We start from the raw sequence: 27,283 nt of genomic DNA, 5'->3' as shown, positions 1-27,283 counted from the left end.
AGATGCTATGAGGTTGCCGGGTGACTTGGACAGGTTGTGTGAGTGGGCGGATGCATGGCAGATGCAGTTTAATGTGGATAAGTGTGAGGTTATCCAGTTTGGTGGTAAGAATAGGAAGGCAGAGTATTATCTGAATTGTGTCAAGTTAGGAAAAGGGGACGTACAACGAGATCTGGGTGTCCTAGTGCATCAGTCACTGAAAGGAAGCATGCAGGTACAGCAGGCAGTGAAGAAAGCCAATGGAATGTTGGCCTTCATAACAAGAGGAGTTGAGTATAGGAGCAAAGAGGTCCTTCTGCAGTTGTACACGGCCCTAGTGAGACCGCACCTGCAGTACTGTGTGCAGTTTTGGTCTCCAAATTTGAGGAAGGATATTCTTGCTATTGAGGGCGTGCAGCGTAGGTTTACTAGGTTAATTCCCGGAATGGCGGCACTGTCGTATGTTGAAAGACTGGAGCGACTAGGCTTGTATACACTGGAATTTAGAAGGATGAGAGGAGATCTTATCGAAACGTACAAGATTATTAAGGGGTTGGACACGTTAGAGGCAGGAAACATGTTCCCAATGTTGGGGGAGTCCAGAACAAGGGGCCACAGTTTAAGAATAAGGGGTAGGCCATTTAGAACTGAGATGAGGAAAAACTTTTTCGGTCAGAGAGTTGTGAATCTGTGGAATTCTCTGCCTCAGAAGGCAGTGGAGGCCAATTCTCTGAATGCATTCAAGAGAGAGCTAGATAGAGCTCTTAAGGATAGCGGAGTCAGGGGGTATGGGGAGAAGGCAGGAACGGGGTACTGATTGAGAATGATCAGCCATGATCACATTGAATGGCGGTGCTGGCTCGAAGGGCCGAATGGCCTCCTCTTGTACTTATTGTCTATTGTCAATTGTCTATAGGTAGAGGTAGGGCAGGTAATTATTCCTTGGAACTTAGGAGGATGCGGTGTATCAGATCATGAAAGAAATAGATTGGGTGAACTAATATCCAGTCAGGTTGTTAGCTACACAAGTGGAATATGAGGTGCTGTTCCTCCAGTTTGCATGTGGCCTCACTCTGGCAATGGAGGAGGCCCAGGACAGAAAGGTCAATGTGGGAGTAGGAAGAGGAATGGTAAGCAAAAGGGGACAATGTGGGTACGTGACATTTCAGGGCAGGACCCTTCATCAGATTGAATGTAAGGGAAAAAGAAAGCTGGAAGAGAGGAGGAGCAGGACAAAGTGTGGCAGGTAAAAGGTGGACACAGGTGAGGGAGGGGTTGATAAAGAGATAGTTGGAACAAAGGCCAGAATTTAAAACAGAAGGTGTGAGACAAAAGGATTGAAGAATTGTGAATTGTGAAGCCAGAGGAAGAAAGGTGATGGAGGGGGAGGAGGAGGAGGGGAGGAGAGGAGAGAAAGAGATGCAAGTCCAGGTGTGGGGTGGGGTTAAGGGGGGGGGGGGGGGGGAATGTTAGAGGTTACCTAAAATTGGAGAATTCAATGTTGATATCAAAGGTAGACATAAAATGCCGGAGTAACTCGATGGATAAGGCAGAATCCCCGGAGAACATGGATAGGTGACATTTTGGGTCAAGACCCTTCTTCAGACTCAACATAACTTCCCGAGTTACTCCGACATTTTGTGTCTATATTTGATATACACCAGCATCTGCAGTTCCTTGTTATTAAAATGTTCAGCACATGAGGCTGAGGGGTGATCTTATCGAGGTGCATAAGCTCATGAGGGAAAAAGAAGATACTGTTTTACCCAAGATAGACACAAAATGCTGGAGTAACTCCACGGGTCAGACAGCATCTCTGGAGCAAAGGAACAGGTGACGTTTTGGGTCGATGCCCTTTTTCGGACTGAGAGGTAAACTAGAGGTATGAAAAGGTACAGAACAAATCAAAGCCAAAGCCAATGACCAAAGAAAGGTGGAGCCCACAATGGTCCATTGTTGGCTGCAGAAGAGGTGATAATGAAGGGATATGAACAGTGAAACTAGCAGGAAGATTAGGGTGGGGGAGGGATGGGGGAAAAAAGGGAATGCAAGGGAAAGGATTATTTGAAATTAGAGAAGTCAATATTCATACCACTGGGTTATAAACTGCCCAAGCAAAATATCCCTCTCCCCTCACGCCTGTGGGTCAGGCAGCATCTCTGGAGAAAAGAAATAGGTAACATTTCGGGTCAGTACCCATCTTCAGACTGTCTTTTACCAAGTTGGGTTGTAAGCAGCCCAATCAGAATGTGAGGTGTTGTTCCTCCAGTTTGCATGTGGCCTCACTCTGACAGTGGAGGCCAGGACAGAAAAGTCAATATGGGAATGGGAAAAGGAGTTATAATGGTTGGCAACCAGGATGTCAATCCATATGGGGCCTGGTATGTAACCAGTGCCTTCAGGAAAAGAGGCGATTGACAGAAAGCTTGCCTGCTTTATAAAGATAAGCAATGTAGTCATTGCCAATGCAATGTCTTAACACCTCCAACACAGCTGCCTAAGTTTGGCATTTGGAAAATCAACACAATTTACTTTTAACGGCGTTGCAACAGCTGGCTATTGAGTCATAACTCATTCTCACGCCGTCTCGCACTCGAGAGGCTGAGCAGAACTTGCCCTCGCTACAGAACACAAGACAGATCCCAAACATCACAACCTGTTTTAATCGGAGACATGCGGCGAACATAGACACGAAAGCAAAGAGCACAAGCAGCCACGTAGCCCCACGATCTCCCGAAGACCGAAAGATTAATTCAAATTGTCACCCCTCACCCTCCCCACCCACACCCCTCACTCCCTCCCTGTCACCAGGCCAACATCTCTTTTTCCCAGGCTTGATCCAAATGACTTTTCCGAGTCTCCTTCCATCAGGATTCCACACTCCAAACAGCGTTCAAAAATCCCGTCTCCCTCTCTCGTGGCTTTCTGCCAATTATTGGCCATCATCGATCAAACTGATTGATTTGTTTTGTGTGTGTGTGAGCAAGGGCATGGAATCACCCTGACAGTATCGGCAAGTTGGAAACCCTAACTCAAAGTCCTGTCCAGTTCCATGTCCTGTAGTGACGCCAATTTAGTCTTTTTCCCAAAGGTGGTGAAGGTAGATTGTGTAGCAATACAAAGAGCGGGGTTGCTCTGCTCCTTTTGAGTGGCTGAGTTCATTTTGCTGGACTTCAGTGGTGCATTGCCGGGTATGTAGACATTAAGCTTGTATCCAGTAGGCTGGTCGCAGTACGGGTACTGAGGCCCATACCTCGGTGTCCATCCATCACCTCCGGCTGATGAAGCTGCCCGCTTGTTTCCTGAATTTAAAACAGAGAGCAATCAATGAGAAATCAAATATTTCAATCCCTCCCAGGATGCAGGCAACGGTCGGGTTTTCAGGTTAAGTTTCGGGGTGAAGTTTTGGGGTGAAGTTTTTGGGGTGAAGTTTCGGGATGAAGTTTCGGGCTGAAGTTTCAGGCAGAAGTTTCAGGCTGAAGCTTTGGGTTGAAGCTTTGGTTTAAGTTTGATTTTGTTTTAGTTTAGCTTAAGTTTAGTGTTGTCACGTGTACCAAGATACTCTGAAACACTTGTGTTTGCGTGCTATCCAGTCAAAGAAAAAACTCTACAGTGCAAAGAATAAAGGATAACGTGTACAACATTTAGTGCAAGATGCAACACTGAAGTCCAATAAAGTCCGATTAAAGATAATTCCAAGATTTCCAATGAATGATGAGAGGAGCATTCAATTGATGAATAACAGCTAGGAGGCGACTGTCCCTGAATCTGGAGGTGTGCGTTTTCACATTTCTGAACCTCTTGCCAGATGGGAGAGGGGGGGGAAAGGGAGTGATCAGGGTGGGACTGGTCGTTGATTAAGCTGGTGGTCTTGCCTAGGGAGCATGAAGTGTAGATGGAGTCAATGGAAGGAACATTGGTTTGTGTAGCAATACAAAGAGCAGGGTTGACGGGGGAAGGGGGTGGAGATGATGGGAGAAACAGGTGCGCAGCTGGTTAGGGTGCAGGGGGAAAAGGGAGGGGTGGTATAAGGAACATTACTTGTAATTGGAAAACATAGAAACATAGAAAATAGGTGCAGGAGTAGGCCATTTGGCCCTTCGAGCCTGCACCGCCATTCAATATGATCATGGCTGATCATCCAGCTCAGTAACCTGTACCTGCCTTCTCTCCATACCCCCTGATCCCTTTAGCCACAAGGGCCACATCTGACTCCCTCTTAAATATAGCCGATGAACTGGCCTCAACTACCTTCTGTGGCAGAGAATTCCACAGACTCTCCACTCTCTGTGTGAAGAATTTTTTTCTCATCTCGGTCCTAAAAGACTTCCCCCTTATCCTTAAGCTGTGACCCCTGGTTCTGGACTCCCCCAACATCGGGAACAATCTTCCCGCATCTAGCCTCTCCAGCCCCTTAAGAATTTTATGTGTTTCTATAAGATCCCCCCTCAGTCTTCTAAATTCCAGCGAGTACAAGTCTAGTCTATCCAGTCTTGATTGGAAGTAAATGATTAGTGAATCTCAATAAGTGAAGTCATTGATGGAAAGCGAAACATCTGGCGACTTTAGTTACATAAAAACATTTCCCACAAATAGAAATGTGATAATGAGCAAACACAAATGTGTAAAATGTCCGCTCTAAATATCTTCCAAGCGTTGATCTGTCTACTTTGTTTGCTTCTTCTCCTTCTTATCAGGCAGTCTCTCGGGATTGACAATGACTTCTGCTGGTTGTTCATAAAAGCCCTTTGAAGGGAGATTGTGATGGACTTCAGGAAGCAAAGCGGTACACATACCCCAATATACATTGACGGCACCGAAGTAGAGATGGCTGATAGTTTCAACTTCCTAGGAATAGTTTAGTTTAGTTTAGTTTATCGCCACGTGTACTGAGGTACAGTGAAAAGCTTTTTGTTGCGTGCTATCCAGTCTGTGGAATGACTATACATGATTACAATCAGGCCGTCCACAGTGTACAGATACAGGATAAAGGGAATAATGTTCAGTGGAAGATAAAATCCAGTAAAGTCCGATTGAAGACAGTCCGAGGGTCTCCGATGTGGTAGATGGGAGGTCAGGACCGCTCTCGTTGGGGATAGGATGGTTCAATTGCCTGATAACAGCTGGGAAGAAACTATCCCTAAATCTGGAGGTGTGTCTTGTCACACTTCTGTACCTCTTGCCTGATGGGAGAGGGGAGAAGACGGAGTGACCAGGGTAAGACTGGTCTTTGATTATGCTGGCGGTGATATTCTTCTTGTGAGAGGGGAGAAGAGAGGAGCAAATATTACCAACTACCTGTCTTGGACCAGCCAAATCGAAGCAATGGCCAAGAAAGCACATCAACCCCTCTACTTCCTTAGAAGGCTTAGGAAGTTTGGCATGTCCCCAACAACTCTCACCAACTTCTACAGATGCATCATAGAAATGCATCGGGATGCATCACAGTATAGTTTGGGAACAGTTCCATCCAAGGCTGTGAAAAATGTAAGCATTTTTGCATTACTCTGAGTTGAAGCTGGAAAGAGTGCAGAGAAGATTTACAAGGACATTGCCAGAACTCGAAAGCCTGAGCTACGGGGAGAGGTTGAGCAGGCTAGGACTCTATTCCTTAGAGCACAGGAGACTGAGGGTGATTTTATAGAGGTGTACAAGATCATGAGGGGGATAGATAGGGTGAATGCACAGAGTCTTTTACCCAGGGTGGGAGAAATCAAGAACCAGAGGATGAAGAGCAGAAATTAATAGGAACCTGAGGAGCAACTTTTTCACACAGAGGGTGGTGGGTGCATGGAAAAATCTGCCAGAGGAAGAAGCTGAGGCAGGTACTATAACAACATTTAAAAAACATTTGGAGAAATGCATGGATAAGAAAGGTTTATAGGGATATTGGCCAAACAATAGCAGGTGGGACTAGCATAAATGGGGCACCTTGGTCACCATGGGCCTGGTGTGTTTCCGTGTTGTGTGACTGTACAAGAAGTTAAACTGGTCTCATACTCTAAAGGGTTTCAGAACAAAGCAGGAGAAGAATTATTCAAATATCTCAGATTCTGCATGAGTTTCACAGGACAGATGGTGCAAAGCCGGAGAGCTTAGCACTAGGCAGACCATCTCAGAATAAACCGTTGCCCATTTCAGAGCAAGAGGAGGAGATATTTCGATATAAACCTTTCAAATTCTCTCCCTCGGAGAAGTGTTATGGATGACATTCATGGAATCGGAGAATTTTGTGGCCATTCATTTGATTCCAAGGGACCTAAGAGAGATTGGGATCATGGGAAATTGTAGTCAAAGATCATGAAGTTATAGTTAGACAGCATTGGAATTAGATCCTTCCAACCAAAACTTTTAAATGTCTTCTACCTTCCAGCTTATCTTTGAGATCGTTCAGAGTTTCGAGATAGGTCATGGAAACAGCCATTCACATCACCAATTCCATGCCAACCATCGTTCACCTGTGGAAAGGTTCCAACCCAACACGCCACATATCCCTTTTCTCCGGTGATGCTGTCTGGATGTTGTTGGGATGTGGGAGGAAATCGGAATGTCTTTGGGATGTGGGAAGAAACTGGAGTACCTAGGAGACAAAGAGCCAACCTCCGTACACTCAGCACCGGGGTCAGAATCACTGGAATAGTGAGACAGCAGTTCGACCTGCTGTGTTGTTGTGTACTTTAAAATGTACCCTTTTCATCAAAGAGTCTATTCAGCACGCAAACAGGCCCTACGCACCAACTCGTCCATGCTGACCAAGTTCTCTCCCTGATCTAGTTTGGCTCGATGCCCAGGAACGAAGGGGATTACAGAGAGTGGTAGACACTGCCCCAGTCCATCATGGCTACTGACCTCCCCACCATCGAAGGGATCTACGAGTCGCTGCCTCAAAAAATCAGCATCATCAGAGAGCACTCTCAGCTCACTCCTGCCATCACGAAGAAGTATAGGAATCTGAAAACAGTGATCTCCAGCTTCAAGAACAGCTTTTTCCCAACAACCATCAGGCTCTTGAAAATTCCACAACACAAACCTCAGCATCTATTAACAATGACGGGCTATGTCCAAGGTTATCCTAGGAAAGTTCATTTTTTCTTTATGCACTAGTGTTGTAGTTGTTGATATTGGATTTTGTTTGTTATATCTGTATGTAATGTGTTTAGTTTAGTAAGTAAAGTTTAGTTCAGTTTATTATCACGTGTACCAAGGCACAGTGAAAAGCTTTTTGTTGCGTGCTATCCAGTCAGCAGAAAGACTATACATGACCATACAATCGAGCCATCCACAATGTAAAGATACAGGAGAAAAGGTAGAACATTTAGTGCAAAACAAAGTCCAGTAAAGTCCAATGAAAGATGGCCCGAGGTTCTCCAATGAAGTAAATGGGAGGTCAGGATCGCACTCTAGTTCACATGTGTCAAACTCAAGGCCCGCGGGCTGAATCCGGTCCGCCACATCATTTTATGTGGCCCGCGAGAGCTTAATGGTCTTAAAATAAAAGTCTATGCTGCTTTACAGCGTACAGTGACCATAAACTAAATCTCCCACAATGCATGTCGATTTTGTGACCCGTGAAATGATGGCATCCTGCCTGTAGATTGCAGTGTTTCCATATCGGTGTTTAACTAGAAAAAGATTTACAAATACATCTCCAAAGACGTACAGGTATGTAGGTTAATTGGCTGGGTAAATGTAAAAATTGTCCCTAGTGGGTGTAGGATAGTGTTAATGTACGGGGATCACTGGGCGGCGCGGACATGGAGGGCCGAAAAGGCCTGTTTCCGGCTGTATATATATGATATGATATGATATGATGATATGATAATCCTAAAATGTCCAAGAAGAGAAAAATTGATGCAGAGGGAAGGCAATTTAATGAAAGATGGGAAAGCGAATACATGTTTGTGCTTCAAGGAGAAAAACCGGTATGTCTTCTGTGTTGTGAGGCAGTGTCAGTGATGAAGGAATACAATTTACGTCAGCATTTTGACACCAAACACGGAGCCAATTATGCTAAATTTAGCCTCCAAGAAAAACATAAAATTGTCCAAGAATTAAAAGGCAGACTGCAAACGCAGCAGAATATATTTACAAAAGCTACAGCCAAAAACGATGCAGCAGCGAAAGGTAGCTTTATTGTGGCTGAAGAAATCGCCCGTCTAAACTAGAGTTTAAACTTGGCCAACTAGAGTCTAAGTTGGTGAGAGAGCATGCTTATGCCACATGATGTATCCTGATTTTGTAACTTGTAGTCATATGAATTGGCCACTTGATGGCACTGTTGGCCAACTAAATCATAGGAGGTATATGAAAGTTTGCAGCCCAATGTTGATTTCACCAATTTGAGATAGCCTCCAACAACTGCATCCCCCCTCCCCTTTCATCCCGCCCCTCCCCTCCCAGCATCTGCAGTTCCTTGTTTCTTTATATGAGGGTTTCTGATTAAACTCCTTGCTTCTGCCACACACACACACACACACACACACACACACAGGCCATTCCTATTATTAGCACTATATACCTAAACTATAGAATATAACCCCTTGCCAGTGATAATAGAGGTGGTGGAATCAAATACAATTAAAGTCATAGAGTCGTGCAGCATGGAAACAGGCCCTGCCGCACAACTTGCCCGATCGACATTATCTCACCTGCCTGCGTTTGACCCCTATCCCTCTGAACCTATCCTCTCCATGTACCTGTCCTGCCACAACTACCTCATCTGCCAGCTCATTCCATATACCCACCAACCATGCCGCCGCAGTGAGGACCTGCAAACTCCACACAGACAGCAACCGAGGCAACGGCTCCACCAGTTGCTCAACATGCCGCCAATTATAGACTTTATAGATTCAATGTGGAAACAGGCCTGCCAGCCCACCAAGTCCTCACCGACCAGCGATCACCCCTTACACTACCACTATCCTATACATTCGGGCAATTTACAATTTTACCGAAGCCAACTAACCTATAACCAGTACGTCTTTGGAGTGCGGGAGGAAACTGGAGCACACAGAGAAAATCCACAGGTAGAACATACAAACTCCCGACAAACATAAATATTCTGAAGACTGATGTGCAAAGCGCACTTAATGCTGAGTCTGTACAAAGCTTTGATCCTGTCATGCTTGGAATAGGAATTTTAATAACAGTCAGTATACAAGAGCAGGGTTATAGTGGAACAAGACACAATAAACAAAGAAGGATTTTGCACTTGGAGAGGTTGGACACACTGCCTCATTTATTCTTATTCTTCGGGAAGCAGCAAAAGGAATATTAATAGAATATTCAAGATTACCATTAAACAAATAGACAAAATGTGCCGCAAATATATGTTCAGCCACAGTTTGTGTTTACACTGCATATCCAAGCTTCAAGAGAGTTAGCAAATATTGGCACCAGGCCAAGTGAAGCGAGCTTCTCTGGCAGCTCCTTCCATACACCACCCACCCTTTGTGTAAAAGTTACCCCTCAGGTTCCTATTAAATCTTTCCCCCTCACCCCTCCCCTCCTCATCTTAAACCTATGCACTCTGGTTCTCAATTCTCCCACTCTGGGCAAAAAAATGTGCATTCACCCTATCTATTCCCCTCGTGATTTTATACACCTCTATAAGTTAGCCCCTCTTCCTCCTGTGCTCCAATGAATAAAGTCCTAGCCGGCCCAACCTCTCCCTATACCCCAGGCCCTCGAGTCCTGGTGACATCCTCGTAAATCTTCGCTGCACCCTTTCCAGCTTGACAACATCTTTCCTGTAACACGGTGACCGAGACTGAACACAATACTCTAAATGTGGCCTCACCAATGTCTTGTGCAACTGTAGCATGAACCGCCAACTTCTGCACTCAATACTCTAACTGATGAAGGCCAATGTGCAAAAAACCTTCCTGAACAACCTATCTACTTGTGACACCACTCTCACGATTCTGGCCTCTCTCCACTGGCTCCCAGTACAGTACAGAATCAACTTCAAGCTCCTCCTATTCACATACAAACCCCTAAACGGGCTTGCCCCCCCCCCCCCCCCTCCTATATCAAAAATCTTCTAACCCACACTCTATCTCCAGGTCCGTCAGGTCGGCCGACTTGGGGCTACTCACTATCCCGCGGTCTAGGCTTAAGCTCAGGGGTGACCGCGCTTTTGCGGTTGCAGCTCCTAGACTGTGGAACAGCATCCCTCTCCCCATCAGAACTGCCCCCTCCATCAACTCCTTTAAGTCCAGGCTCAAAACCTATTTCTATTCCCTAGCATTTGAGGCTCATTGAGGAGGCGCTGTGAACTGTTTATGTATGTGCTGTTATGTTTGTGTGCCATCGTAGGTTTGTTTGCTCAACGTGGGTTGTTTTTAAATGTGCTATACAAACAAAATTGACTTGACTTGACTTGATTCAAGGAACTACATGCCTGCACTTCCAGATCCCTCTACTCTACAATACTCCCCAGAGCCCTGCCATTCACTGTGTAGGTCCTGCTCCAGATAGACATCCTAGAATGCAACACCTCGCCCTTCTCTGTATTAAACTCCATTAACCATTCCTCAGTCCACCTGCCCAACCGATCAAGATCCTAGGGTCATTTTTGACAACCAACTGTAACAGGAACTCCCAACATCTATACTCATCAGGGATTCTCCACAAATTCCTGAGGGATTGTCCTCAAAGTCTTGTCCAACGAGATCAGCTTCAATCACTTCCCTGTCCTTGACGTCCATCTCCATCTTTCACTGCATTTAAAGGACACCTGCTCATCCATTGTCTTCCTTCATCCTCTCTCACTCATATCCCTCGAGACCATTGTAAATATTCCTTCACTACAATTAAAATCACGCTCCCCTCAATAAGATGCCCTTTGGAGATCTCTCCAGAGAGAAAAAAAAAGACACATTCCTAAAATGTATTTCAAAATCTCATCACATTAATTTCATTTGACTGTTTTCATTACTTATGATTTCGTTAGTTTAATGAACAGTGCCGGCATTAACATAATCAGGGCGTTCATGCACATTTAACTGGTTTAGATGCAGCAGGCACTTTAACTGCTAAACCCTGTTGAATTGAATTACTAGCAAGAGGATGACAGGCAGTGAGAGAAGCTGATGAGACAGTGCTGATCAGAAGATGAAGCAGAAACACACTCACACACACACACGCACACACACTCATAGACACATATACATACGCACAGACACACACACCGACACACAGACATACACACACACAGACACCGAAACACAGACATACACACACACACAGACACCGACACACAGACATGCACACTCGCACACACACACCGACACACAGACATACACACACACAGACACCGACACACAGACATGCACACTCGCACACAGACACAGACATACACACTCGCACACAGACACAGACACACAGACATACACACTCACAGACATAGAGAGAGAGAGAGAGAGAGAGAGAGAGAGAGAGAGAGGGTGAAACGGGAGAGATAAAGAGAGATGGTGACAAACGGGAGGGAGAAAGAGAGAGGGAGATAGAGAGAGAGAGAGAGAGAGAGAGAGAGAGAGAGAGACAGGCAGACAGACAGACAGGCAGACAGGCAGACAGACAGACAGAGACGGAAACAGAGACAGAATGAGTGTGAGAAAGAGATAGATAGAAACAGGCGAGTGAGAGAGGGAGGCAGACCCATGAATATCGGTGTAGAGAAGGTGACGGCGATAAAGACCGTGAGACAACGAGGCAGACATCGCTGCGCTGGTGAAACGCCTTGTCTGTCTGTCTGTCTGTCTCCCGCCAACACCCAGGCCTAAGGTGTTCTGCCCTGGGGGTACACGACCCCCAGACCACAATAAACAGTCGGAGGTTTCACAACACAGGGGAAGTCTTATTCATTGCCTTCTTCCACTGGGTGGACACTCAAAGGCTGAACTAAGAACACAGTTAAGTAACTAACATTAATCAGTGGGGAAGGGGTGAGGAGGGGGAGTAAATGTTTTACTTTAAACATATCACGGGCTCAGGGGTTACTGTAGCGGCTACCAGCCGCCGGCAGCGAGGTCAGAAACAGCTACCAACCACAGAACCAATCTGTCCTCGTTATCTCGTTTCAGAAGCTGTCCTAGCTCTTCTCCGCTTGAAACAAAGGATCCTCAGAAACAGAAATATCAGGGGAGCTCCCCGAAACCATAATAACGTGATGGCGACTGGGGGCGAGGAATTATATCAACACTTAAATCACCAACAATGAAACGGGATCGTCTCTTCCAAAGGCGCCGTTGCTGGCCGGATAGGAACACTCTAGCTTGGGGCAGTGGGATCTAGTTTTTAAAATGTTCCTTCCTCACTGAAGCGATAATTAAACATGTTTTGACACGATGTGATATGCTAACTCTGTCAGTTATATATATATTTTTTACAGAGATGCCGATTGACGGGGGTGGAGAAGTGCCTTGTGCAGCCCCGCTCCCTTTCGCTCTCTTTCAGCTACTTTCTGTTTGTGTCTGCCTCTCTCTCTCTCTCCCTCTGTCTGTCTGCCTTCCTCTTTGTCTACCCCTCCCTCTTCCTTTGCCTGCCTGCCTATCTCCCTCTCCCTCTCTCTTTCCCTCTCTCTCTCTCTCTCTCTCTCTCTGTCCGATCACCTGCCCCTCTGTCATCTTGCCTGCCTTTCAGTCAGAGACTGCGACTGCTACCTTTTCTCACTCTCTGTACCCATCCCCGCTTCTCTTTATCTCTCTACTTACCTCTGTTACTCTTTCTCTCGTTCTCCCTCTCTATTACCCCCCCCCCCCCCCTTGCTTCTCTGGCCATCGCCGCTTGTCACTCTTCCTGCCTGTCTCTCCTTGTGTTACCACCCCCCCCCCCCCCCCCACACTCCCCCACCCCCACCCACCCCCGGCCTGTTTACCCGACCCCTGTCTCTCCTTGTGTTACCACCCCCCCCCCCCCCCCCCACTCCCCCCCACCCACTCCCGGCCTGCTTACCCGACCCCCCGTCTCTCCTTGTGTTACCACCCCCCCCCTCACACCCACCCACCCCGGCCTAATTACCCGACCCCCTCTATCTATCTCTCTGCTTCCTTGTCTCTGTCTGACTTTCTCTCGATGTCTCTCTTCTCCCTCTGTCAATCCACCCTATCCCGCTTGATTCTCTATCTCTCTGCTTCTCTCCATCCCCGCCTGCCTCCTTCGCTCTATTTACCTTCTCTCTGCAAAACACCCCACTCGCTTGCTCCCCCCCCCCCCCCCCCCTTCTCTCTCTCTCTCTCTCTCTCTCTGTTTTCCATTCTGTCTCTTTCTATTTCTCCTTCTCTCTCCGCCAACTACCCCACAACCACCCTCTCCAAATATTTGCTTGCCTCTCTCTGCCTCTGCACACACTCCTCTCTCCCAAACGTTCTCCCCCTCCCCATCCATCTTCTCCCAACCCCACCCCACCCCCTTTCTCCCAACCCCTCTCTCTCTCTCTCTCTCTCCCCCAACCCCCCTCTCCCTCCTCGCTCTCTCTCCTCCACCCACCCCACCCCCCCCCCCTCTCCCCCTCTCCCTCCTCGCTCTCTCTCCACCCCCCCCCCCCTCTCCCTCCTCGCTCTCTCTCTCTCCTCCACCCACCCCCCCTCCAAGCCCTCGATATTCACCGCATGGCGTGGGGACGGTCGCTTGCATCTTGTTTGCCTCTTTCTGTACACCTGCCCGGACTCGGTTTTCCTCTGCTTCCCATGAGCTGTGGACAGACATCAGTAAATATAATATGAGAGGGGCGAAGGGCGACTTGGAAAATTAATAAACAACCGACTAATACCAAAAAAAAACCAAAAGACAAAGGCATGAGCTGAATGTATGGCAATGTCAATGAAGGAAGTTTGTAGAGTACCTGCTCTCTGTGTGTCTCTGGCAGGGCGAACAGTAGTTGTCAATGTTTTGTTGTTTAACCTGGAAAACATAACAATGGGCCGTTTGTTGTGCCTGAATTCAGCACTACACGTGAAGATCTGAGACTGGGTGCAGAGGAGAGAGAGGGGAGTTTCACTGTGACACTGATTTGCTTCTCTTCCGTATTAAAAGCTCACTAAAATAAACTAGCATGCCAATAAGTCAAAGGCGTGCAAATGCCCCCACTTGGGCCTGCAAACTAGGAGTGGCGCATCGGTACAGTTGCTGCCTCCCAGCGCCAGAGACCCGGGTTCCATCCTGACCACGAGGGTGTCCTCGCGTGGGTTTTATCCGGGTGTTCCGGTTTCCTCCCACGCTCCAAAGACCTACGGGTTTGTAGGTTGTGTGGGAAGGAACTTCAAATGCTGGTTTCTACCGAATTTAGACACATATTGCTGAAGTAACCGAGCGGATCAGGCAGCATTCCTTGAGAGAAAGGAATAGGTGACGTTTCAGGTCGAGACCCTTCTTCAGACAGGTCAGGTTTGTAGATTGATTGGCTTCGGTAAAGATTGTATAGGATAGTGCTAGTGTAGGATTGTGCTAGTGATCGCTAGTCGGCGCGGACTCGGTGGGCCGAAGGGCCTGTTTCCGCGCTGTATCTCTAAACTAAACTAAATGGAATCTGAATGAATGCATCTCTTTTTAAACAGGATGGCCCAATTTCGCGCCCTGCATAAAATACGTAGAATGATTTAAAGGGTTAAGCTTTAATTAAGGGCTGCCAATTGCATGGATTAACTGCAATACTAATTTTTCAAAGCGCTCTTAGTAACAGAAAACGTTTCAAGGTCAGACTACAAAGTGGATCTGTAAACTGGACAATTTTCTTTTCTTTTCCTCGGTCCACTTTGAAGCTCTCGGTATTGATAGGATTGTGATTGACATTAATTAAATGTGCGTTTTATTAAACCTTCGCTGGCGCTGCTTCGGCTGTCTGAATCCTTTCTTCTCAAAAATGCTCTCTGTACATGGATCCGGATAATTTCCTCACGACATTCCGAATTTCAGTAATGCGTTCGCTTATGCAACTGACAAGAAGTGTAAACCCGGGGCAGTGAATTGAATATTTCACCTCCCCGCGTACAATATCTGAGCTCCCTGCGCACATCAGAATTAATTGATCTTATCAGCCTGACGATATGGCCGAACCAATGTTGAAGGGAGCCAAGATGCAAAGCCCGCATCAAAGCTTCTAAATCGTTATCCGTCGCGCTGAATATTAATTTCGCTTGCTGCGAAACCCACAGAGAGAAGCCACAGCTGCATTGATTTGCAGATGTGGGCGAGGGGACGGCGCAACTCAGATCGATTTGTTCAATAAAGACCAAGTCAGAAGCAATGACCTGCTCGCGTCCATCAAACCCCGCTTCACAATCTGATAACGTTCCAGTCGCAGCCTGGTCGAATTTGGCCAACGAAATTGAACATTGCAAATGTAAAAGAATCCTTCACATTTGATAGCCAAATGGAGCGATTTTTTTTTTTACGAGGACTGGAAATCCTTAGGCAAAATGTTGGGGGTCTAAGGATATATTGCACCCGTTTTCATGGGATTTCACCTCCCAATGGAATAATACCGAGTGCAATTGTAATACTTGTTCGGGGGAAATGCAGGACTGCGAGGGGTTAAGAGAGGAGGGGGCAGAGGTTCGAGCCGTCATGGGGACGACGGGCCGAATGGCCTTCTTTCCGTTTTTTCTTTGCATTTCATGCTTCATTAGAGCAGAAATTTCCCACCGAGCATACTCTGCCATTCAATCACGGCTGATCTATCTTCCCCTTTCAACCCCACCCTCCTGCCTTCTCCCCTTAGCATTTGACGCCCGTACCAGTCCAGAACCTGTCAATCTCTGCTTTAACAATACCCATTGACGGCCTCCACCGCCGTCTGTGGCAATGAATTCCAGATGCACCACACACAACCATATATATATATATATATATATATTGTAAGAAAATAACTGCAAATGCTGGTACAAATGGAAGGTATTTAGTCACAAAATGCTGGAGTAACTCAACAGGTCAGGCAGCATCTCAGGAGAGAAGGAATGGGTGACGTTTCGGGTCGAGACCCTTCTTCAGTCAGGCAGCATCTCAGGAGAGAAGGAATTGGTGACGTTTCGGGTCGAGATGCTTCTTCAGTCTGAAGAAGGGTCTCGACCCGAAACGTCACCCATTCCTTCCTCTCCTGAGATGCTGCCTGACCTGCTGAATTACTCCAGTAGATATATATATATATAGCATGGATGCATTTTCCCCACACACCAGAATACACACACACAATGACAACCCACAAAGATCAGTATCTAAATATATATATGTGCGTGTGTGTACACACACCATAAGGCACACATACCATATCAACCAACCAAAAAGTTATATATAAAACCTCAGCATTTTGTGTCTATCTTCATATATATATATATATACACACATATACATGTATGTACAATCACAGACATTGTGTGTGTGTATGTATTTATGATATTGTAACGTGGGCGAGGTTTCTTCCAGACCACTCACATTGTGAAATTCACAAACGGAACAAAATCAGCCCAGACTGGCGTCACTATAAAGGAATATAGTTTGCGCGGCTTGATATCTCAACAACCCGCCCTACCACCCCGCTGTGTCTCGCTGGTGACTAACACAGCGTGAAGGAGAGAGTGATTACCAGCCGGCGGTGGTTAGCGTCGCCTAATGCGAGAAGCAGCCAATTTAAATTCATTCTACTGTAGGTTCCAATAAAAAAAAGAGGTTTGCGACACACGAAAAAAAGTGAGAGCAAAAATTGTGTTTTTTTTTCTTCCCTCGGAAATATAATGTCTCTCTCTGAATCCGTGGGCATCAGCGGACAGGAAAACTAATCTCACGTCCACCCCTCCCCTAAGCGGTAGCAAATCTCCCGGGATCAGATCACTTCGGATGAGGTGGGACTGTGTAGGGGAGGAATTTAGTTTTCGTTTCATTTATATTGGAGATGCAGCCTATTGGAATAACTCAGAGGGTCAAACAGCATCTCAAGAGAACAAGGATTGGAGACGTTTCGGGTCGCGACCCTTCTTCAGACTGATCTTGCATTACCCACCAGCATCTGCAGTTCCTTGTTTCAGCCTGGAAACAGGCCGTTCGGCCCACCGAGTCTACGTCGTTCACTCTACTTTTTATATTATTCCACTCCGGGACAATACAATGTGCAGAAACAAGGAACTCCAGATGCTGATTTACAAAAGAAAGACACAAAGTTCCGCAGCGTTCCTGGAGAACATGGATAGGTGACATTTTGGGTTGGGACCTTTCGTCAGACCCTATCAGGCAGCATCACCTATCCATGCTCCCCAGGGATGCTGCCTGACCCGCTGAGTTACTCCAGCACTTTGATTCTTTTTCTTTGTAAAACAGCACCTGCAGTCTCTTTTGTTTAGCGTCCCTCTTTTGCTTCGTCTATTATACCTAAGTTTGAACTGATTATGTCAGTCACATATCTGATTATGTGGTGTATCTGATCTGATTGGATAGAAATATCACCTAGCCATGTTCTCCAGAGATGCTGAGTTACTCCAGCACTGTGTGTTCAACAATACTGTAATGTGTTTGACTTCGAACTGATCAATCACACAAGCTACCAGCTGAGGTAGTTGAGGCGGGTACTGTAGCAGCATTTAAAAGACAACTGGGCAAGTACATGGATTGGAATTTTTTAATAGGTATATGGAGCAAAACGCGGGGAAATTGTGCTTAGACTTTAGAGATACAACTTGGAAGCAGGCCCTTCGGCCCACCGAGTCCACGCCGCCCAGCGATCACTGTATACCCTGTACTATCCAACACACAAAGGACAATTTACAATCTTACTGAAGACAATTAACCTTACCAACCTGTGCGTCTTTGGAATGTGTGTGTGTGTGTGTGTGTGTGTGTGTGTGGCGGTGGGGGGAGGCTGGAGCATCCGGAGAAAACCCACGCGGTCACAGGGAGAATGTATAAACTCCGTACAGACAGCACCCGTAGTCAGGTATCTGGTGCGGTTAAGCAGCAACTTCAGCCGCTGCGACAATGTGCCACCTCAACTGGTCTACGAAACCACACGTGCTGCCAAAGGAGGTAGTTGAGGCAGGTACTATGGCATCATTTAAATTACACTGGTGGGTACATGGATGGGAAAGGTTTCGAGGAATATGTGGGCAAACGCTGGCATCTTGAGCCGGCTTAGATGGGGCATCTTGGTCGGCACTGTCGAAATGGGCTGAATGGCAAGATTCCCTGCTATGACTCTATAATCCACTCGGTTGTCGGGCAGTCGAGGCGGCTAATAAATGGCAGCTTCGCCGTTAACTGATGCAAGACGCGCTTTCATGCCGGTTTGATGCCAGTTCTCAGCAACATTGGGCAGCAATGGCAATATCTAAACACTTGCAAACACCCAGCGCTCTGCATTTTTCGATCAGATGCTGGCACATTTCAATGCGCTACGTGCTTGGAATTCTAATCACTATCTTGTCAATGAATTACCCTGAACTTAGCAAAACCTGACTAAATGAAAAATGATGTTCTGTTAGGTGCACTGATACCATTCAAGGCGATGCAATTTACTTGCATTTCTTTGCGCAGACTTGAATTTACCCCTCCTGTGCCGCTGACGAGGTTTATGTAACTCCGGCGTGAAGGGCTGTTGGAGAAATGGCCCTACCCGAAGGCATTGCAATTTGGGATTCTTTAGACTTTAGAGATACAGCGCGGACCCACCGAGTCCGCGTCGACCAGCGATCACCCTGAACACCAGCACTATCCTGCACATCGTCATCGAAGCACCTGTGCGACTTTGGAGTGTGAAAGGAAACCGGTGCACCCGGAGAAAACCCACACGATCACTGGGAAAACGTACTAACGGCGTATATACAGTACGCGTGGTCAAGATGGAGCCCGGATCTCTGGCGCTGTAAGGTAGCAACTCTACAGGTACGCCACTGTGCCGCTGACTCTGTTGCTTCGGAAAATACGGCGGATCGCTCGAGTTGGCGCTGCTCAAGAATACGGTCCTTCGGCCCACCCTTATCCGTGCCGTCCTAACCCTATAGTGTCCATACTATAGTCCATACTAGGAAATGCAGATGCTGAAGTCTTGAAACATAAACATAGAAAAAAAAGGTGCAGGAGGCCATTTGGCCCATCGAGCCAGCACCGCCATTCATTGTGATCATGGCTGATCATCCACAAACAGTAACCCGTGCCTGCCTTCTCCCCATATCCCTTGATTCCGCTAGCCCTTAGAACTCTATCTAACTCTCTTTTAAATTCATTCAGTGAATTGGCTCCTACTGCCTTCTGTGGCAGAGAACTCCACAAATTCACAACCCTCTGGGTGAAAAGGTTTTAAATGGCCTCCCCTTTATTCTTTGACTGTGGCCCCTAGTTCTGGACTCCCCCAACATTGGAAACATTTTTTCCTGCATCTAGCTTGTCCAGTACTTTTATAATTGTATACGTTTCTATAAGATGCCCTCTCATCCTAAATTCCAGTGAATACACGCCCAGTCTTTCCAATCTTTCCTCATATGGCATCCCGGGGGTTAACCTCGTGAACCTACGCTGCACTGCCTCAATAACAAGGATGTCCTTCCTCAAATTAGGAGACCCAAAACTGCACACAGTACTCCAGATGTGGTCTCACCAGGGCCCTATACAACTGCAGAAGGACCTCTTTACGCCTATACTCAAATCCTCTCGTTATGAATGTATTGGAGGAACACAGCAGGTCATGCAGCAACGATGGGGAGAATGGGCCGGCGACAGGTCGGGACCACTCTTCCATGTTTTGGCTATTTCTAACTTGTCAAAACATAAACGACTGGAAGAGCGGCGGACAGGTGCATTGATATCTGCCATTGGTCTTCACTTTGAATGGAGAACGGTCTGGTCTTCTCCGAAGATGGACGCAAAAAGCTGGAGTAACTCAGCGGGACAGGCAGCATCTCTGGAGAGAAGGACTGGGTGACGTTTCGGGTCGAGACCCTTATTCGGACCTCGTTCTGTGGGAGATGGTCTACAAAAATCTGTAACCCAACCCCTTCGCAACCAATAAAAATGGTGTAAACCTCAACTCTGGTGTAACTCATGGTTTTTACCTGTTTTACATGCAGCCAGCCTCAACACAATTGTTTCAAAATGAAAGAAGGAGCTGCAGATGCTGTGAAAATGCTAAGACGTAGTAAGAGGATGAAACAGTTTGGTTTCTCGACCATTTAATAGACCAATGGACTGATCTTTAACCTCACCGCCACTTTCCTGCCCTAATCAAGGACTTGTCCCTGTCCCACCCCGGTCATCCTTTCTGCTCCCCACTCCCGTCCGGCAGAAGGTACAGAAGCTTAAAAACGCGCACCACCAGACTCTGTTTCTCCCCATCTGTTATCAGGCATCTATCTGAACGGTCCTTCCATAAGCTTGGGTACTGTCTGGTTCACCTCTACCCCATTGTGGACATTGGAATGCTCTACAATGCTGAGAACTATATTCTGCACTCTATCTTCTCCTTTGCTCTATCTATTGTATATGTTGGGCTTGATTGTATTATAGTATTATCTGATTTGATTGGAAAGCGTGCAAAACAAAGCTTGTCACTGTACCCCAGTATACGAGACAACATTAATCTCATAACTATTCGATTGTTTAACATCAAATAGCTCTTTCCTTGACGTTGAGGATGCCTGAAGGGTCCCAACTCAAAACATCGCCAGTCCATTCCCTCCAGATGCTGCCTGATCTGCTGAGTTCCTCCAGCACGTTGTGTTTTGCTAAAGTTCCATTTATCTTTGATATTATCAGAAATATTGATTTTGTTTTCCATTCATACAGTTTGACGACACATTTTGCAACTGTGTGTGTGTGTGTGCGCTTGTGTGTGTGTGTGTGTGTGTGCGTGTGTGTGTGAGTGTGTGTGTGTGTGTGTGTGTGTGCGTGTGTGTGTGAGTGCGCGCGTGTGTGTGCGTGTGTGTGTGTGTGTGTGTGTGTGTGTGTGTGAGTGTGAGTGGCTGACAAAGGGGAATTGGGAGATTTTGTTTTGGCTGGTAGGTTGTGATCTGGCAGGCAAGTGGGTTCATTGGAAGGGGAATCAGGATATATAGTTACTAAGGAAAACGTTGCAGAGTAGTGGGTAAAGATCAAAGAGAGTGGGACTAATTGAACAGCTCTGCAATTGAGCGACGGTGTTTAATGCGAAGATAACGCTAATCTCCGTTCATATGGGTTTATATTACACGTAAGGCACTGCAGATGCTGGTTTACAACAAAAAAATCACACAAAGTGCTGGAGTAACTCAGTAGGTCAGGCCACACTACTGGAGAACATGGAGATGTGACGTTTCAGGCCCGGACCCTCCTTCAGTCCCGAAATGTCACATGTCCATGTTCTCCAGAGATGCTGCCTGACCCGCTGAGTCAATACAGTAATTTGTGGGGGTTTTAATTTGTAAACCAGAACTGCAGTTCCTTGTTTCTACACTATCTCCACAGATGCTGTCTGACCCGCTGAGTTAATCCAGCACCTTGTGTCTTTTCTTTTTATTCACCAGCATCAGAAAATCCTTGTTTCTACATTATCTCCAGAGACACTGCTTGACCCTTTGAGTTACTCCAGCACTTTGTGTCTTTTCCTATGAAACCGGCGTCTGCAGTTTCTTGTTTCTACATTATCTCCTGAGATGCTGCCCGACCCACTGAGTTACTCCAGCACATTGTGTCTTTTGTGTTGGTGGTTTAATGTAAGTGCGGATGAAAGATAATGGAGGTTGTTAAAGGAAAAATAAACTTAATGGGTTCCGTTTACTGCCCTTGCGCTGCCGGGACTGTGGACTTACCTCCCCGGGAGCGCTGGGGGCAGATCCCAACACCCGTCCTTGGCGATTGTCGCGACCTTCGACCTGGTTGTTCTGCGGGGTGTAGGGTTTGAGGAACATGAAGTCGCTCTTGGCCGACTCCGGGGTCAGACACACTTTGTAGCAGTAGGTTTGAGACGGGAGTCTGCAGCCGTTGACTTCAGAGGCGCTCGGAGCTGCCTTGGTGCCGGCGGCCAACTGAACGTTGACATTAGACTTCTGAAACATCTCGGCAGAACTTCGGCGTCTCCCGAGGCACGACTTGGAGCAGCAAGTTACAACCGGGCTGGAGTGCCCGCGGATTTGATCCCTCCGGCATCTCACCAGCGCCAAGATCACGATGGCGACCAGAAACAAGCACGATACGGAGCCCAGAGAGATGATTAGATAGAGGGTTAGGTCAGAGTGTGCCTCGGGCTCGCTGGTCAGTTCGGGTTTGTGACTGACTAGAGTGTCCACCGCCGTTAACACAATTGTGACTGTGGCTGAGAGCGAAGGCACGCCGTTATCTTTAGCTTGGACAACCAACCTCTGTTGGGTTGAGTCCTTGACCCCAAAACGCCGAGCCAGCCTGACCTCTCCTGTGTGGATCTCCAAGTTGAACAGCCCCCGGTCGGTGACTCGGAGCAGCCGGTAAGACACCCGAGCGTTCTGGCCTTCGTCCGCGTCCACCGCCGTCACCTTGACCGCCAAGGTCCCAGCGTCAGCCCAGCGCCCCACCGTCTCCACGGCCACCGAGCCGTTGCGAGCCAGCGGGGACACGATCACCGGCCCGTTGTCATTCTGGTCCAGGATGAAGACGTTGACCGTGGCGTTGCTGCTGAGGGGCGTGAAGCCCGCGTCTTGGGCTTGGATCAGGATTTGGAAACTTTTGAGTTGCTCGTAGTCGAAAGAACGAAGGGCGTAGACGTTCCCGTTGTCCGAGTTGACCGAGACGTAGGTGGAGATCGACATGCCTCGAATGCGGCTCTCCAAGATAGAGTAGAAGAGGTAAGAGTTCTGGTTGACATCTGGGTCCAGTGCGGTCACGGAGCAGATGGAGGCGCCCGGTGCGTTGTTCTCAGTAATATACACGGTGTAAGACGGGAGGGTGAAGCGGGGAGGATTATCGTTCACATCCGACACTTTGACCGAGATGGTCGTGTTACTGGAGAGGGGAGGGTTTCCCGCGTCTTGGGCCGCCACCGTCACGTTATATTCGGCTACCATCTCCCGGTCCAACGGCCCGTCGGTAATCAAGGTGTAATACTTCTTAAAGGACGGTAAGAGTTTGAACGGGAGCCCGCCTAGAAGGCGGCAACTGACTTTGCCGCTGGCTCCCGTGTCCCGGTCGGTCACGCTGATGAGAGCGATGACTGTGCCCGGCGGAGCGTCCTCGGGAACCGGGCTGGAGAGGGAAGTCAGGACCACCTGAGGATCGTTGTCGTTCACGTCCTCCACCTCCACCAAGACGTTGCAATGGGCCGCCACCGCGTTGGGACCCAGATCTTTGGCCTGGACGAAGATCTCGTAGACCGAGGCTTCCTCGTAATCCAGGACCCCCTTCACCCTGACCTCGCCGTTGTGTGGCTCCACCGTGAACAGTTCCCGCACCCTCTCGTGTGCGTGGTTGCCCATCGAGTAGACTATGCGAGCGTTGGTGCCTTCGTCCAAGTCGGTGGCGTTGAGATGGATGACCAGGGAGCCCGTGGGCACGTTTTCCCGCAGCCTGACCGTGTACACGGTCTGGTCGAAGACCGGGACGTTATCATTGGCATCCAGCACGCTGACCGTGATGCGAACGGTACCCGATTTCTCCGGAATGCCCCCGTCCACCGCCGTCAGCACCAACCGGTGAAGAGCCTGTTGCTCCCGGTCCAGGGGCTTCTCCAAGATCAGTTCCGCCAACTTACTCCGCTGGCTCCGGCTCTGAACGTCCAGAAGGAAATGCTCGTTCGGTGACAGCAGGTAAGTGCGGAGGGAATTGGTCCCGACGTCGGGATCCTGTGCGCTCTCCAAGGGGAACCGCGCTCCGAGGGCGGCGGACTCAGTCACCTCCAGCCGAACGTGACTGCTGGGGAAACGCGGGGAATTATCATTAACGTCCAAGATCTCGATTTCAGCCTGATATAGTTCCAAGGGATTTTCAATCACAATCTCCAGGTTGAGGAAACAGGTCTGGCTGGTACCGCAGAGTTGCTCCCTGTCCATTTTCTCGTTCACAAATAGTATCCCGTTCTCCAAATTCACCTCCAAATACTGTTTGTGCGTGCTGGAGACCATTCGGAACCGGCGAGCGGACAGCTCGGCCACGTTGAGCCCCAGATCGTCGGCGATGTTCCCCACGAACGCCCCGTGCTTGAGCTCTTCGGGAATGGAGTAGCGGATCTGCCCATGAGATCCCTTCAATAAAGTCAAACATATCCAGATGGACAGGACTAACCCGTTCAAAACGCGGCTTCCGTCCGAAGCAGCCATCCCCCAAAATGTCCCGCGGCTCCCTGTAGTACAACGCTCGCACAACTCTATTTCCACCGAGATCAAACTTTATTCCCAGTAGAACCGTGGACGAGGCGAGGCGGTCTGAATCCCTTCTCCAATCTACTGTGTTCGCACTCGGGCGCAGAGATGCCCGTTTCAAGCGCGTCTCCTAACATCTCCCGCAGCTCACAGTACACTGCTTGCTGTAGTAACAGCCTAGGGGAGAGAGGAGGGGGGGGAGAGAGAGAGAGAGAGAGAGAGAGAGAGAGAGAGAGAGAGAGAGAGAGAGAGAGAGAGAGAGAGAGAGAGAGAGAGAGAGAGAGAGGGAGCGAGAGAGAGAGAGAGAATGAACGGAGCGCTCGCTAGCTCGCTCGCCCCCCTCTCTCGTGTGTGTGTGTGTGTGTGTGTGTTTAACGCTAACACGAGGAAAGAGGGAGGAAAGGGGAGGAGGGTGGGAGGGAGGAGTGGGAGAAAGCGCTCACCGCCCTTGAGAGGCGGAACGGCACTAACAGCTTCTGAAGAGCGATTGTTAGCCTTTTGCCGGCGAAAATGGATGTGGCTAATGTGCTAAGCAGCAGTTCCCTCTAACAACCACCTGACTTTCTCCCTGCAATAGAATTTCAAATGGAAATAAAATGCAAATATGCAATTATTTAAACTTCACTTGAAATTAAACATTTACTATAGTCATTAAATCATATCGTGCAAAAACAACATTTAAAAGACATTTGGACAGGTGCATGGATAAGAAAGGTTTAGAACGAGAGTGTGTAGAAAGGAACTGCAGTTGCTCGTTTATACCGAGGATGGACACAAAGTGCTGGAGCAACTCAGCGCGTTAGGCAGCATCTCTAGAGAAAAAGGAAGGGTGACGTTTAGGGTCGGGACCCTTCTGATTTATATCATACTGAAGTCTGAAGAAAGGTCCCGACCCGAAACCTTTCTCCAAAGATTTTGCCTGGCACACTGAGTTACTCCAACATTTTGTGTCTGTCTAATGTTTATAGGGATACTAGATCTCGTGGACCCGTTGGGCCCAAACCTCTCCTGCATTATGGTGCAGCACCCTCTCCTCCTCCCCCCCACACCCACCCCCCTCCACCCCCTCCTCCCTCCCTCCTCCCCTCGCCTTCCCCCCACTCCCTCCATTCCCCTCCCCTTCCCCCTCCACCCTCCTCCCCCTCCCTCCCCTTCCCCAACCCCCTTATTCCCCCTCCTTATTCTCTCTCCTTCCCCCTCCCTCCCCGCTCCCTCCTCCCCCACCCCCCTCCCTCTCCCTCCCCACCTACCCTCTCCCTCCCTCCCCTTCCCCTCCTACCCCCCTCTCCCCCCTCTCCCCCCTCTCCCCCTCTCCCATCCCCTTCCCTCCCCTTCCTCCCCCTCCTCCCTCCTTCCCCTCCCCCCTCTTCCCCCCCTCCTCCCCCTCCCCCCTCCTCCCTCCTCCCCCACTTCCCTCCTCCCTCTTCCCACTCCCTGCCCTCCTTCCCTCCTCCCCTCCCTCCCTCCTCCCCCTCCTTCCCTCCCTCCCTCCTCCCTCCCTATCCCCTACCCTCCCCTCTCCCTCCGTCCTTCTGCGCCCTCCCTCCTTCCCTCCCCCTTCCTCCTCCTCTCCCCCTTCCTCCTCCCCTCCCCTTCCACTCCCCCCTCCCCTCCCACAACCTCCCTTATTCTCCCTCCCCATCCCCCTCCCACCCCCTCCCACCCCCCTCCCCCCCCCCTCCCACCCTCCCATCCCCCTCCCACCCCCTCCCTCCTCCTCCCCCCTCCTCCCTCCCTCCACCTCCCCTCCTCCCTCCCACCCCCTCCCTCCTTCTCTTCCCTCCCCCCCTCCCTCCTTCCTCCTCCCCCTTCCCCCTCCCCCTTCCCCCCTCCCCCCCTTAGTTTCAATTGGCATGATGGTCGTCGGCATTGACATCGTGAGCCGAAGGGCCTGTTTATAGAAGATAGACACAAAAAGCTGGAGTAACTCAGCGCGTCAGACAGCATCTCTGGAGAAAGGGGATAGGTGACATTTCGGGTCGAGACACTTCGTCAAAGCTACAAACAGCACCGAAACTGGCCCTCGGCCCAGATGGTCAACGCCGACCAAGATGTCCCAATTACTCTAATCCCACCTGTCCGCGTTTGGCCCGTTTCCCTCTAAACCTTTCCTGTGATCTCTAACCCACATACCTGTTTATGTGTCTTTTTAAATGGAGACACAAGAAAGTGCAGGTGCTGGGATATTAAGGAAAATATAAAGTGCCGGAGGAACTCAGCGGGTCAGGCAGCATTTGTGGACGGAGTGGACAGGTGAGGTACAGTGAAAAGCTTCTAGTTGTGATTATTCAATCGAATTAGAAAATGCGAAACATGACTTCGATCAATCCAAACACACAGACAACAGGTAAAGCGAAGCGAAAAATGCCAGAGTGCAGAATACAATTTCTCAGCACTGTATTGTAACAGTCCCACAGCGCCAGAGACCTGGGTTTGATCCTGACATCGGGTGCTGCTGTCGTGGTACAGTTTGCGGGGTTAGTTTAATTTAGAGATACAGCACGGATGCAGGCAACTTCGGTCCAATGAGTCCCCGATCCCCGGACACGAGCACTATCCCACACTTACAATTTACAGAAGTCAATTAACCTACAAACCTGTACGTTTTTGGAGAGTGGGAGAAAACCGGTGCACCCGGAGAAAACCCGCATGATCACAGGGAGAACGTACAAACTCCGTACAGACAGCATCCTATTCATGATCGATCCCGGGTCTCTGGCTGTTTGAGGCATCAACTCCACCGCTGCGCCACCGTGCAGCCACGTTCTCCCTGTGACCGGGTGGGTTTCCTCCAGTTTCCTCATATATCCCAGAGATGCGGGGTTAGTGGTTAATTGGCCCTCCCAAAGTGGAATAACGTAGAACCAGTGTGAACGGGTGATCGATGGTCGGTGTGGACTTGATGGGCCGAAGGTCCCGTTTCTATTGTTGCATCCTTCAATTGAGCCATCAATCAAAGCGGTAGAAGTAATTCAAAAGTAGCCAAGCCATATAATGCAGTAGATTTGGAATAAACTGCACAC

The 27,283-nt window shown here is 48.6% G+C and overlaps 1 protein-coding gene across 2 annotated transcripts; it reads right to left on the bottom strand.

The window, feature by feature from the left end:
* Positions 1-2,775: 2,775 nt before the first annotated feature.
* LOC144600198 (protocadherin-10-like) lies at positions 2,776-24,450 on the bottom strand. Of its 2 annotated transcripts, XM_078411690.1 has the most exons (4): positions 21,744-24,450; positions 13,826-13,884; positions 13,590-13,675; positions 2,776-3,281 (listed from the first exon to the last, which is right to left on the bottom strand). In XM_078411690.1, the coding sequence occupies exons 1-4, from the start codon at positions 24,216-24,218 to the stop codon at positions 3,007-3,009; spliced, it is 2,895 nt and encodes a 964-aa protein (XP_078267816.1). In that variant the 5' UTR covers positions 24,219-24,450; the 3' UTR covers positions 2,776-3,006. The 2 variants fall into 2 exon arrangements, with proteins under 2 accessions (XP_078267816.1, XP_078267817.1); XM_078411691.1 differs by lacking the exon at positions 13,826-13,884 and having other exon boundaries at positions 3,111-3,281.
* Positions 24,451-27,283: the final 2,833 nt, after the last annotated feature.

This window comes from Rhinoraja longicauda, chromosome 14 (genome assembly GCF_053455715.1).
Source record: "Rhinoraja longicauda isolate Sanriku21f chromosome 14, sRhiLon1.1, whole genome shotgun sequence".
In the NCBI taxonomy this organism is placed as follows: domain Eukaryota; kingdom Metazoa; phylum Chordata; class Chondrichthyes; order Rajiformes; family Arhynchobatidae; genus Rhinoraja; species Rhinoraja longicauda.
The sequence above is the reverse complement of the archived record's forward strand: the minus strand, read 5'-3'. Positions and strand labels throughout refer to the sequence as shown.

Coding starts and splice junctions, on each gene's coding strand:
- LOC144600198 (XM_078411690.1), bottom strand. CDS start 24,218: ATGGCTGCTTCGGACGGAAGCCGCGTTTTGAACGGGTTAGTCCTGTCC. Junction 13,885..21,743: donor CCCCCAGCGCTCCCGGGGAG/GTAAGTCCACAG, acceptor TATGTTTTCCAG/GTTAAACAACAAAACATTGA. Junction 13,676..13,825: donor CAGAGACACACAGAGAGCAG/GTACTCTACAAA, acceptor GTCTGTCCACAG/CTCATGGGAAGCAGAGGAAA.